The sequence below is a fragment of the Bombus vosnesenskii genome, unplaced genomic scaffold, assembly GCF_011952255.1.
Source record: "Bombus vosnesenskii isolate JDL3184/JDL3185 unplaced genomic scaffold, Bvos_JDL3184-5_v1.1 scf7180000013316, whole genome shotgun sequence".
In the NCBI taxonomy this organism is placed as follows: Eukaryota; Metazoa; Arthropoda; class Insecta; order Hymenoptera; family Apidae; genus Bombus; species Bombus vosnesenskii.
This window is the reverse complement of record NW_022882962.1, coordinates 4090353-4104441: the sequence shown is the minus strand read 5'-3', so window position 1 is coordinate 4104441 and position 14089 is coordinate 4090353. Positions and strand designations below refer to the sequence as shown.

At 39.4% G+C, this 14089-nt stretch overlaps 1 protein-coding gene across 1 annotated transcript in view; it reads right to left on the bottom strand.

Moving 5' to 3' along the window:
* Positions 1–14089, bottom strand: part of LOC117235539 — a 115134-nt gene that overhangs the window by 57330 nt on the left and 43715 nt on the right. Inside the window, 17 exon segments of the mRNA XM_033497671.1 lie at positions 150–458; positions 541–870; positions 1012–1311; positions 1483–1815; positions 1933–2904; positions 3107–3439; positions 3819–4127; positions 4379–4693; positions 4863–5174; positions 5402–5707; positions 5917–6240; positions 6361–6741; positions 7026–7346; positions 7622–7804; positions 8220–8300; positions 8643–8786; positions 9622–13527. Coding sequence (XP_033353562.1) covers positions 150–458; positions 541–870; positions 1012–1311; positions 1483–1815; positions 1933–2904; positions 3107–3439; positions 3819–4127; positions 4379–4693; positions 4863–5174; positions 5402–5707; positions 5917–6240; positions 6361–6741; positions 7026–7346; positions 7622–7804; positions 8220–8300; positions 8643–8786; positions 9622–13527 — 9159 coding nt within the window.

The window sequence follows — 14089 nt, the reverse complement described above, 5'->3', positions numbered from 1 at the left end:
CGGGAGGTCAGATTTAAAAATTTGATTCGAGTTTTGTCGTTTCAAGCGATTGAGAAGTCACAGAGAGTTAAAAATATCAAATAACTACTGATGTACGAACTGTTTGTCTCTCGATAAATCGAAATAAATAGAGTTTTTATTCTACTCACCTTGTGGTTGGACACGACAGCTGACGAACGGATCTCCAATGTATCCAGGTATACAGGAACACACAGGAATATGATTCACAACATCGCACACCGCATTCTGTCCGCATGTGCCAGGGCAAGGATCTCTGCACTTATTCTTCAGACAAGTCTTATCGCGTGCACATTCCGAATTGAGAATACATTCTGGTCGACAAGCTTCGTACGGATTGCCGATATATTCAGGTAAACACTCGCAATCTCCATTTTTGCATAGGGCGTTAGGTCCACAAGGCGATGGGCTGCATGGATCGCTCACAGATGGTACAGTTGCTAAGGATAAAATGCGTTTTTGCATCTCGTAAGAAACTGAACAATCATTTAATTAGTATAAAAATGAAATATATCTTCTTACTTGGTGGAATCACTGTGCACTGTGTAAACGGATCACCGGTGAAACCATTCATACAGGTGCAAACAGGAATGTGATTCAGTACGTGACACTGAGCATTAACGCCACAAGATCCTGGACAAGGATCCTGACATTTCTGGTTCACACAAGCAAGGTGACTCTTGCATTCGGAGCTTAGAATGCACTCTGGTCTGCACTCTGGAGGAACACCGATGTAATTTGGCAAACAGGAGCAGGCTGGGTTTCCGGATATGATCTGGCACAGCGAATTTGGACCGCAGGGTGATGGAGTGCAGGACGGCGGTCGTTCCGTGAACGGTTGAACTTCTTGCGCTAATAGATAAATAAGATAAAAAAATTTGAAGACTTAGAAGTTCGAAAATTTAAGTATAATTAGTATAATTTAATGAATTCTATCTTCATAAAGTATCAGTATTAAAATTGTATCCATATAAAAATTGATGAAATTCTTACCAGGCGAGCATAGTGAGAAAGGATCTCCTGTAAATCCAACAGGACAAGTACAAATAGGATTATGATTCTTAGTAGTACACAATGCTCTCAATCCACAGGTGTTTGGACATGGATCCGTGCATTTCTTATTCAAACAAGCCAAGTGAGCTGGACATTCGGCATTGACCACGCAGTGAGGTCTACAGTTCGGTGGGATTCCTCTGTATTCCGGAAGACACGTGCAGACTGCTTGACCATTCACTTCGCGACACTTACTATTGGGTCCACATGGCGATGGTGAACATGGATCCAATGGTTCTCCTGAAAAATGAATTCACAATAATAAAATATTTATCCGATACTTTATACATGTAGTAACAATTAATCAATAAAAATCATTATTCGATCTAATTATAACCAAGTGCAATAGAAATCAAACATAAATGTGAAATGAATATGAAATGTATGAAATTTAATAGATGACAGACTCACTCGATATTTCCTTAACTTCGCAAGCGAAGTACGGGTCTCCCGTGTATTCTGGAGGGCAAGTACACACCGGAACATGTTCCTGAACATTACAGATGGATAATGTACCGCAAGTGCTTGGGCACGGATCAGAACACTTGAAACCAACGCAGGTTAATTGTGGAGCACAATCGTTGTTCGATTCACACTCTCTGTGACATCCTTTCACGTTATCGTACGGATCTCCGATAAGATCTGGTGGACATGCACAGGCTCCTGCACCGTTTCTTTCGCGACATTGAGCGTTTGGACCGCATGGGTTCGGAGAACATGGGTTTGTTACGCTTATGTCCGTTGCTAAATAAAATAAAGTTTAGTTATAATGGAATAAAGATTTGAAAATTGAACAGTTTGAGAATTTGGAAGCTTGAAAATTTGAAGCATAATCGAAGTATTAGAAATAGGAGGTCATACCTGGAGGAGGTGCCAGAGTACACCGAACAGTGGCATCGCCCTCATAACCCTCGGGACACGTACAAATCGGAACGTGATTCTGAACGGAGCACCTAGCCAGCTCTCCACAGGCTCCGGGACAAGGACTCTTGCATCTCTGGTTAATACACGCGGCCGAATGGAAGCAATCCGAGTTATCAGTGCACTCCGGTCTACAATTCGGTGGACGACCGATGAAGTTCGACAAACAAGAACAAGCTGGTTGAGAGCCAATAACTCTGCATTGAGAATTAGGTCCGCAAGGATTAGGAGTGCACGGACTTCCAAGATCCTTAAACGGTGGTTGTGATACGTTAAATTTGGTGCACTGAACCAGTGGATTGCCAGTGTATCCATTAGTGCAAGTACAAATCGGATTGTGATTCACTGTCAGACATTTAGTGTTCAACCCACAGGAACCTGGACAAGGATCTGCGCATTTGTTATCGATGCACGCTTTGTTTTGAGAACATTCCGAGCTCACTGTGCATTCTGGACGACAGGTTGGAGGAACACCGACAAATCCTAGTTGACAAAGACACACAGCGTGTCCATTGTGAACACGACAGTTGCTGTTGGGTCCACATGGCGATGGTTCGCAGGGATTTAGTGGCGGTGAAGTTGGCGTCACTTCGAGCACTACGCAGGCGCTGAAAGGATCCCCGGTGAAACCAGGAAGACAGGAACACGATGGAGCGTGATTGATCACGCGACAAGTTGCTCCCTGACCGCATGTGCCAGGGCATGGATTCACGCATTTATTGTTCAGGCAAGCCTTGCTACGATCGCAATCGGTGTTTGTCACACATTCTGGTCGACATCCTGTATAGGGATCGCCGATGTATTCTGGACGACAAGTGCAAGATCCTACGCCGTTACGTTCATTGCAGATCGCGTTCGCTCCGCACGGAGATGGATTGCATGGCGTGCGCGGTTGTTCCGTGGTTGTGGGTACTAAGAATTTGAAAGGTTTTAAGATGAAAATTTGGAAATTTAGAAACTGGTGAACCGAGGAATGTAAATATTTGAAAGTTTGAAAATTCGGAAATTTGTAAAGTTTGAAACTTGAGAATCGAAGGTTTACAAATTTAAATATCTGAAAATTCGAAGATTAAAATCGTTCAGCAAAACAATTCTTAAACTATCGGTACTTTACCTTTCATGATAGGTACGCATTCAGTGAATGGATTTCCAGTGTACCCGGTATTGCAAATACAAACTGGATTGTGTTTCACGACATTGCAGTAAGTGTTCACGCCACAGGATCCCGGGCAAGGATCTACACACTGTTCGTTCTGACATGCAAGATTTCCAGGACATCCTTCGTTAATAACACACTCCGGTCGACAATTCGGTGCTCTGCCTACGTAATTCGGTAGACAGGAACATGCTGGGAATCCATCAATCACGCGACACTGAGAATTTGGACCGCAAGGCGATGGAATGCATGGATTTCCACTTGGTTTTGGTCCAGGTTGTTTCGGTTCCACTTTAAAAAGTATTTAAAAATAACTTTGCAAAATCACAATTACTGAAAATCACAATTACATAAAATGAACGATTAAAATTGTTCAATTGTTCGCGAAGAGACGCGGTCGCGATAGAGGCGCCAACAAGAATCGTAAATTCTCGTTACGATACGATAATCGACAGTATGGACAATAAATCTAAGGAATACTTCAACTTAAAAGACACTTGTCTGGTCTTAAGGGCCATAACTATAAAAAATGCTAAAATTTATGATGGATTCTTAAGATTATTGAGGGCCCAAAATAAAGGTATTTAGGACATTTCGTGACCATCCTGCCCGAAGGATAAAGTCTGGCTTATGTAGAGAGTCACGGGACGTAAGCAAATAAAGATCTTACCTTCTTTGACACAACCAAAGAACGGATCTCCGGTGTATCCAGACGTACAACTGCATACGGGATTATGGTTGATAACTTGACAATCAGCATTCTGACCACAAGTGCCTGGACAAGGATCTCTGCACTTCTGATCGATACAAGCCATGTTCTGAGCGCAATCTGTGCTAACCACACACTCTGGTCTACATTGTGGAGGACTACCGACATAATTTGGTTGGCAGGAACAAACCGCATGATTGTCGATCACGCGACAATTACTATATGATCCACAAGGTGATGGTTGGCATGGATCACGTGGCAGTGGTGTTACTAGAAAAAAATAAAATGACGTTTTATAATGAAATGGCAAGAATTATGATTTGATCTTTTAATCCTTTGACAATGTAATAAGATGTCGTAAATAACGATTATTTCTTTATCAGCATATTCAAATCTTGAAACTTCGAGCATTTCTAGATTTCTCAAAATCTTTGAATTTTCAAATATTCGCCCATTATTTGCCTGAAATTTTTTCGTACGACATTGTCAAAATATTAATTCGTGTTATTTCGTAAATTTACCAGGCGATATATGGCAGGATTTTAATGGATCTCCCGTGTAGCCAGAGAGACAGCTGCACGAGGGTTGATGATTGATCACTTGACATTGAGCATTTATACCGCACGCACCCACGCATGGATCCTTGCATTTATTGTTTATACAAGCCTTCGTATGAACACAGTCTGAATTTTGAACACATTCTGGTCTACATCCTTGATATGGGTCTCCGGTGTAGTCGGGTAAACAGCTACACGAACCAGCTCCGTTTCGTTCTTTGCAAATTGCATTCGCGCCACACGGCGATGGGTCGCATGGCAGTGGCACTGGGAAAGTAACTGTAGAAAAAACAAATAATCGTTTACTTCATAATATGTGTCTTCATCAACTTCAATTTGATCGAGTAAAAAATGGGGAAGTATTGCTACTACGTGTCCAATCCAAAGTCAAGTTATATCGTTGAAATGAAACATTGCGATATTCTTTATAGAATTCAAGAATTTCTACCTTTGCTACATCCAGAGAATGGATCCCCTTCGTAACCCTCGTTACATTGGCACATTGGCCGATGGTTCTGCACGGTGCAGTTGGTATTAAATCCGCAAGAACCAGCACAAGGATCCACGCATTTCTTTTGAACACAGGCGAGATAATGTGGACAGTCTTGATGAATCGAACATTCTGGTCTGCAAAGTGGCGGTGCTCCGAACATTCCACTGATACACGTGCAAACTGGATGATCCTCTTGCACACGACACTCGGCGTTCGGGCCACAGGGCGATGGTAAACAAGGATTCTTTGGTCTTGGCAGTGGTATATCTGACAAAGAAAAGGTAAATAGTTTTATTGAAATCGTTATTGTCTGTTAATTATTTGTAATGCCCTCTAACACATTACGCCAGTTCATATTTTTATGAACACAACTAAAGAAGTAGAACCTAGAGACAGAGACTTAAATATTTCATTCGGTAGATATTTCATAAACTTCCTTGTGTTTGAATCGTTTATAAATATTTTTAAGAAATTGAAAAATTCGATTAAATTACCTTCTTTGACGCATTGAGTGAAAGGATCACCGAGATAATCCGAAGGACAACTGCAAATGGGGTTGTGATTGACGACCTGGCATAAAGCATTCTGTCCACAGAGACCAGGGCAAGGATCACCACATTTTTGACCGATGCAAGCCAAGTGTGCAGGACACTCTGAGCTAACTAGACATTCTGGACGACAATTAGGCGACGTTCCATGATATCCTGGACTGCACGAACAAACGGCACGATCGTTCATCACGCGACAGATACTGTGCGGTCCGCAAGGTGATGGCATGCAAGGATTCTGAGATGGAAGAGCTGGAAGAACCGATTGAAATTCAATTTTACTCTCTAAATAGATTCTGCAATGACAACTAAACAAGTAGGGAATGCCTTTTCAAACTGTTTTGTATTTATAGTACCTCAAAGTACTAATACAAGAAATGCATTTTGGAATCCTACATTGCAGATAAAACGTTTCATAATACAATTACAATGGTCCGGACCCAATAATTATAAAGACTTACGAGACGTCTCGAGTTTGCAAGAGCCGAACGGATCGCCGGTGTAGCCAGGTAAGCAAGAACAAACTGGAACATGATCAACCACTTCGCATTTTGCATTGGAACCGCAAACACCTGGACAAGGATCTCTACAATGCTGATTGAAACACGCAAGATGATTGTCGCAGTCTTGGTTCACGATACATTCCGCTTCGCAACCGTCCATGTATGGGTTCCCAATAAATGGTGGAATACACTTGCATTTTCCAATGCCGTCCTCCTCGACACAGACCGCGTTCTTTCCGCAAGGAACTAGCAGGCAAGGTGAGTATGTATCTGCTGGAGTTACTGAAAACAAAAAACAAAAGCCACGTTTGAGTTAATTTTTTATCTTTTACGTGTACATAACGCGCTCTGTTAAGAATTTTACGAACTGTACAGATTGTTAAAAATTTGACAAACACTTACCTGCGCAACTCTGATAAGGATTTCCAACGGTATGCTCCGGACAATAACAAGGAGGTACTCTATTCGAGTCACACTTAGCGCCAAGTCCACAGGGATTAGGACTACACTGATCAGACTTAGGCACGCATCCCCTGATCGTATTTGGACTTTCGATGTATCCTGGTAGGCAAGTACATTTCGAAAGGCCGTTGTTCAATACGGTACATTGAGTATTAGGTCCACAAGGAGATGGTTCGCAAGGGTTGCTAGGAAGCGTGCAAGGAGAAGCAGGTGGTTTCCCCTCGTATCCTGGCAAACAGAAGCATCTCACTTGCCCTGACACCACGCGACACCCAGAATTAACGCCACATGGATTTTCTTGGCACTGGTCACCTTCTGGTACTGAGAAGAAATATTTTTAGGCTCGTTAGAAAATCGAATTTCCGTTAAATATTCTTTATCTTCATATACGCTCTAATTTTGAAATTCTTGGAATTTCATCAGAAATTTTAATTTACAATAATTAGGTATAAAGATGGTTGAGTACAAAAGATTTAATTAATTTCCATTACATATTTTTTTTTACTAACTTTCTTCCTAATTGAAGTTTCATGAAAAATTTCAATCGGTGCAAGAACTATTCTATACTTCAAACTTACTAAAGAAAATATATTTGAGAAACTTACTACACTGTTCAAACGGATTTCCAGTCAATCCTTTCGGACAGAAGCATATAGGATTGCCATTATCGTTCTCGCACATGGCGTCTAAACCACAAGGGTTTGGAACACACGGATTGGTGGTCGTTAGTGTGCATCCAATTTCAGGATTTCCTTGGAATCCAGGCAAACACTTGCATTGAGCTTGATGATTCTCTGGATAACAATTCGCGTTCACACCACAATCGTTCTCCAAGCATGGGTCGATGCACTTCCGGTTAAGGCGATCACAATATTTGCTCGATGGACAATCTTCGTTGTATTGGCATACGTTTCTGCTTTCTTCTTCTGAAACGTTGTGAATTCACAAATATTTATAACATTTATATCATATAATATTTGTTTTATGCTTATATCTAGGTATATCTAGATCTTATATTTATGAAGCAAAATATATATATGTAGAATGCTACATGCATCAGTCTTTCGCAAATAACGTATTTTAACGTAAAATAAATTGTAATAGAAATAAAAATATGAAGATTACATTAATCTTTCTAAAATTTGATAATTGTATTTAAATATTGAAAAAATTTGTTATATTTAAATAACGAAGAAATTACCTGGTTCACAGTAGGAGAATCCATTTCCATGATAACCGTCCTCGCAGCTGCAATCCGCTTGGTGATTGGTGTTAACGCAGATCGCGTTTTTGGTGCAAGGATTCCAAACGAGGCAAGGTTCCTGACAAGTGCCCTCAATGCACGCCTCTGTCAGCGGGCAATCTTTGTTGCTAGTGCAACCCGCTAAGGAAAGATTGAGAAAAAAGCCCGTATAGCCCAGAGAAAGAGTGCACGAGTATAAAAATAAGGGTGGTAGGCTCGTATTGAGTAAATCAGCTTGTATAAAATACAGTATACTCTGTGTGTATATGTGAATGCACGAAGATCGTGATTGATATAAAACAATCGTATCGTTTTCAAGATTTGAAAGTTAAAGGATGAGTATCGAAGGGAAAATGCTAACAGATCTAATTTAAGACTTGTGAATGATTTGAGAGTCGTGGAAATATAGTGTGAAAATCGAATGTTGAATAATTAAAATTGCACGTGATACGTACAAAATATACATGTACAATACATATGTACATATTTACAGAACAAGTTGAATGAGCGCTGTAAAAAGAAACGAAATGATGGATCATGATGTTCTTGTACAAACCTTTCACGCAAGTATACGTCGCTGGATCGCACTCCATACCCGCTGGACAGTAGGGACAGTCTGTCTTATCGTTTATTACATCTGAGAAAATTGGAAAAAAAGATCAATTTCGTGGAATCAATTTCTGTTTCTTCTGGTAAAAATGGGATGCAAATGGCGGACCATAACATTTTATAACTAGTAGAGATTTTTGAACGTCAAATGATACAAATTCAGTTATTATTCGGTTACCGATTTTCAAATTCTTTGAAATTAAGCTTCAAAATCTCTTAGACAATTAATTTGTAAACTTTGAGAATAAGTATTTAATATCAAATGTCCTGGTTGTAAGTTTCGAAGTTGTATCAATTGATCTTTATCTTCTTCCAACCAAATTTTGCATCCAATTTTATCTCAAATTAATTTTTCTTTCTAATATTCTACCTTTCACGCAAACGGGTCTGTGGTCTTGAACATGGCAGACTTCCACGAAGTCGCAAGGATTATGAAGAGTGCACGGGTTCAGACACTGATCGTTTATGCAGGCCAATTGAGAGAGACAGTCGTCGTGCGTTTTGCATTTGGTATCTAACAAAATGAACGTACATTAGAAGCTCAAAATAACTCGACCACGATAGTTCATACTATTTCAAACTAAATTTTCCATATAAAAGAATTATCAGAATCTATTTGTTCTTCATAACTTATTCAATGAATTCTCTAAATAAAAATTTCTCAAAATATATATGTAAAAAAAATATACACGTATATCTAAACAAAAAACTAATAAAACAATAAACACAGAAAATAGTATACACAATCCCCTAATTTCTAAAACATATAGTGGTTTTCGTGTTATATGTGTAAAGCCCAGAAACAATCGTTAGTTTTGCTACATTTAAAGGAAACATTCCATTTCACATTTCCACATCACATAAAGGGAATTAACTAAAAACTATTTCGAATAGAAAACGTTTTTAAAAATTTCCTTTAAACTTTCTTGCAACTTCACAAAAAAGTACAATTAATCACTACATATAGATAAGCAAGAAGAAAACGTGCACAGGCGCAAAAATAATATACAACATGCAAAAGAGCGCTAATGCAGCAGGTCCTTGTCTGCACTGAATTACAGAGGTAAACTGCAACTACGCTTATATTTATACATATAATATTTATCAAATATGCCATTTTTCCATTGTTCCCACGGACAATTGATCGATCAGGATGTATCACGATCGTCAATTCGTGCACGATCTGTCGATCAAGAAAATTAAAAAAAGAAATAAAACTCTCCAGAATTGGTTGCCTCCAATTTTTATCTGGATACCGGATGATGTCACACTGGAGAATAGTTTGACATATATTGGTGAACACGAGGACAGCACATTTATAATAACTCCCGACGAGAAAGATCTTTTACCTGGGAGTATGCTACAATTAGGTGTACTCTGGTTCACTGTTAGGTTGAAGCACACGGGCCGACACGTATCGTTCAAACAGATATTACATTCGGAATCATTGATGGTGGTTTGGTCACAAGGTATCTGCCCTGGAGTATTTATAGGAGTTGTTAATGTGGGATATGACTCTGTGAAATATTGTTCTAGCTCTGTGGAGTATGGTACAGTTATTGTAGGTTGTTCCGTGGAATATTGTATCGTTGTGTGTGTCTGTTCCGTGGAATACTGTTGGATTGTTGGACGTTGTTCAGTAGTTGAGAGTTCTGTTGAATACCGTGTTGTTGCTGGTTGTTGTTCGGTGAAATATGGATTAGTTGTTGAAGGTTGTTCCGTTGAATATTGCGTTGTTGTTCGTAAGTATTCTGTGGAATATTGCATCGTTGTTTGTGGCTGCTCCGTGGAATATTGTTGAATGGTTGAAGGCTGTTCCGTGGTATGTTCAGTGGTTGAAAGCTCTGTTGAATACTGTATAGTTGTTGGTTGTTGTTCGGTGAAATATCGATTAGTTGTTGGAGGTTGTTTCGTAGAATATTGTTGAACTGTTGAAGGTTGTTCCGTGATATGTTCAGTGGTTGAGAGCTCTGTTGAATACTGTATAGTTGTTTGTTGTTGTTCGGTGGAATATCGATTAGTTGTTCGGGGTTGTTCCGTTGAGTATTGCGTTGTCGTTCGTAAGTGTTCCGTGGAATATTGTATAGTTGTTTGTGGCTGTTTCGTAGAATATTGTTGAACTGTTGAAGGTTGTTCCGTGATATGTTCAGTGGTTGAAAGCTCTGTTGAATACTGTATAGTTGTTGGTTGTTGTTCGATGGAATATTCAATAGTTGTTGGGGGTTGTTCCGTTGAGTATTGTGTTGTTGTTCGTAAGTGTTCCGTGGAATATTGTATAGTTGTTTGTGGCTGTTCCGTAGAATATTGTTGAACTGTTGAAGGTTGTTCCGTGATATGTTCAGTGGTTGAAAGCTCTGTTGAATACTGTATAGTTGTTGGTTGTTGTTCGATGGAATATTCAATAGTTGTTGGGGGTTGTTCCGTTGAGTATTGTGTTGTTGTTCGTAAGTGTTCCGTGGAATATTGTATAGTTGTTTGTGGCTGTTCCGTAGAATATTGTTGAACTGTTGAAGGTTGTTCCGTGATATGTTCAGTGGTTGAAAGCTCTGTTGAATACTGTATAGTTGTTGGTTGTTGTTCGATGAAATATTCAATAGTTGTTGGGGGTTGTTCCGTTGAGTATTGTGTTGTTGTTCGTAAGTGTTCCGTGGAATATTGTATAGTTGTTTGTGGCTGTTCCGTAGAATATTGTTGAACTGTTGAAGGTTGTTCCGTGATATGTTCAGTGGTTGAAAGCTCTGTTGAATACTGTATAGTTGTTGGTTGTTGTTCGATGGAATATTCAATAGTTGTTGGGGGTTGTTCCGTTGAGTATTGTGTTGTTGTTCGTAAGTGTTCCGTGGAATATTGTATAGTTGTTTGTGGCTGTTCCGTAGAATATTGTTGAACTGTTGAAGGTTGTTCCGTGATATGTTCAGTAGTTGAGAGTTCTGTTGAATACCGTGTTGTTGCTGGTTGTTGTTCGGTGAAATATGGATTAGTTGTTGAAGGTTGTTCCGTAGAATATTGCGTTGTTGTTCGTAGGTGTTCCGTGGAATATTGCATAGTTGTTTGTGGCTGCTCCGTAGAATATTGTTGAACTGTTGAAGGTTGTTTCGTAATATGTTCAGTGGTTGAAAGCTCTGTTGAATACTGTATAGTTGTTGGTTGTTGTTCGATGGAATATTCAATAGTTGTTGGAGGTTGTTCCGTTGAATATTGTGTTGTTGTTCGTAAGTGTTCCGTGGAATATTGTATAGTTGTTTGTGGCTGTTCCGTAGAATATTGTTGAACTGTTGAATGCTGTTCCTTGGTATGTTCAGTTGAGAGTTCTGTTGAATACTGTATTGTCGATGGTTGTTGTTCGATGACATATTCATTAGTTGTAGATTGTTCCGTGGTGTATTGTTCAGTCGTTGAAAGATGTTCTGTTGAATATTGTGAAGTTGTAGAAGATTTTTCAGGATATTGCGTTGTTGTTAATTCTTGTTTAATGGTATATTGATCAGTTGGCAATGGTGATTCTGTTGAATATTTTAGAGTTGTAAAAGATTGTTCTGTTGAATACTGTGTTGTCGTTGATTGTTGTTCGATAGAAAACTGACTAGTTGTAGAAGGTTGATCCGTAATATATTGCATTATTGTTCGTGGCTGTTCAATCGTTGAGGTTTCCAAAGATTCTTCCGTAGAATACATTGTTACTGAAGGTTCTTTCGTGAAAAAATCTGTTACAAAAGATCGTTCGGTTGATCTTTCAGTAGTTGTTTCCAATTTACTCGTAGGAGATTCTAAAGTTGTGTAATGGTAAAATGGCTCTGTCGAATATTCCCCTGTTATTTGCGACGTCTTTGTCGTTGACTCAATTGTTGTTTCATCTTTCAGAGGATATTCTGCTGTCACAGTTATCAATGTTACATTTTCTGTCGTTGCTGTATTTAAATTCTCAGTAATCAATTCCATTGTACTGGAACTTTCACCCATTGTAACATTCTCAATAAAACTGCTAGACGTACTTGTCGATTCAGTAATCTCTGGCACTTCTGTAGTATACTCACCTACACATATCGGAGTAACAGTAACAACATGACCCAATGGCAACGTCTCATCTGGAGGATAAACATATGTAACAGGAGTGACTATCTGCACTTTTGTCGGTTCAGTTTCTTCTGTACTTACATTCGTTTCTTTCATTAAATTCGTAGTAAACGTCATTTCAGTAACATAAGACATAGTAGTTGTCTCACTCTTAGAAAATTTCTCACTACTGAATTCAATATCTTTCACTGTTGGAATAATTTCGGTACTTTCTTCGGAAATATCTTTAACAGTAAACACTTCTGAGATGTCTGAAGCAGTAGTACTTTCTGCACCTTCGACATCTGTTGTCAGCGTCGTGGAAGTTTTAAATACGTCATCCGCTACTGTTGTACTTAAAGTTGGTTTGCTTTCCATGGAGACGGATGTACTTTCTTGAATAATAGATGTCTCAGAAATTCCAGTGATTACTTCGCTCGAAGATTCTGTGCTTTCACTGAAATACGAGGTTGTTGTACTTTCCTCCATAACAGTAGAAAAAGTATATGCTGTGTTATTAAAATTAGATTGCGTAGTTGTTGAGGATGTAGTCATCCCGTAAGTTTCTGGTGTCGAATAGTTAAAAGTTTGTATGGTTGTCATAGAGGCCTCAAAAGCTTCAGTGGCTACTTCACTCGAAGATTCTGTACTTTCACTCGAATACGGAATCGTACTTTCCTCCGTAACGGTAGAAGTATATGCTGTGGTATTAAAATTAGATTGCGTAGTTGTTGAAAGTGTAGTCACCCCGTAAGTTTCTGGTGTCGAAGAGTTAAAAGTTTGTATAGTTGTCATAGGGGCCTCAGAAGTTTCAGTGGTTACTTCACTTGAAGATTCTGTACTTCCGCTCGAAGATTCTGTACTTTCACTCGAATACGGAATCGTTGTACTTTCCTCCGTAATAGTAGAAGAAGTATATGCTGTGATATCAAAATTAAATTGCGTAGTTGTCGAAAGTGTAGTCATCTCGTAGATTTCTGGTGTCGAATAATCGAAAGTTTGCATAGTTGTGGTGGTGTTTGTACAAGTGTGATCGTATTGGTCGCAGCCACAAACAGGCCTGTGTGCTTTAACCCGACATCGAACTGTCGATCGACAGTGGCCGACGCAAGGATCAACGCAGGATCCATCGACACAGGCTTCTGTGTCGCTGCAGTCGTCATCGGACTCGCAGAAACGGTCGGGCGTGTGGTGAAGTACTGCTGCGAATACAATAGAATATAAACACGCTGAACGAGCCAAGATAGGTCGAAGTAGCTCAAAGAGGCAGCTGAAAATGTCTCAAGCGTCACTCTTTTCTCGATTAGACTAATCACTACGATCACGTCCGATTTACTGGCTTACTTCAAATAATATAAAAAAAACACACTCTACGAATTAATAATATTAAGTTATATAAGCATGCTCGCGTAATAAATAGACAAGCTATCGGTCAGAAGTATATAATCGATTAGGATCTTTACAGAGACAGATGTAACGGAGAAAATAATAATCGCTGAACAGTGAGGACGTCGGCAGAGTAGAGGAGAGTATAGGTATCGGGATGAATAGTTGTATATGTGGCATTGGAACCTGAAACATCTGATTTTTCCATTCAGACGCTGGAACACTCTCATTTTACAAAATATATAAATCGATCAAACCGTATTCTTTGAAACATTCGAAGCAACCACGTTATCGAGTCATTCCACCGTTTGAACGGTAAGAAACCTGAAAAGTAGCAACTGGTATGTTCGGTGTGAGGCGTATAGTATAACAGTAGTA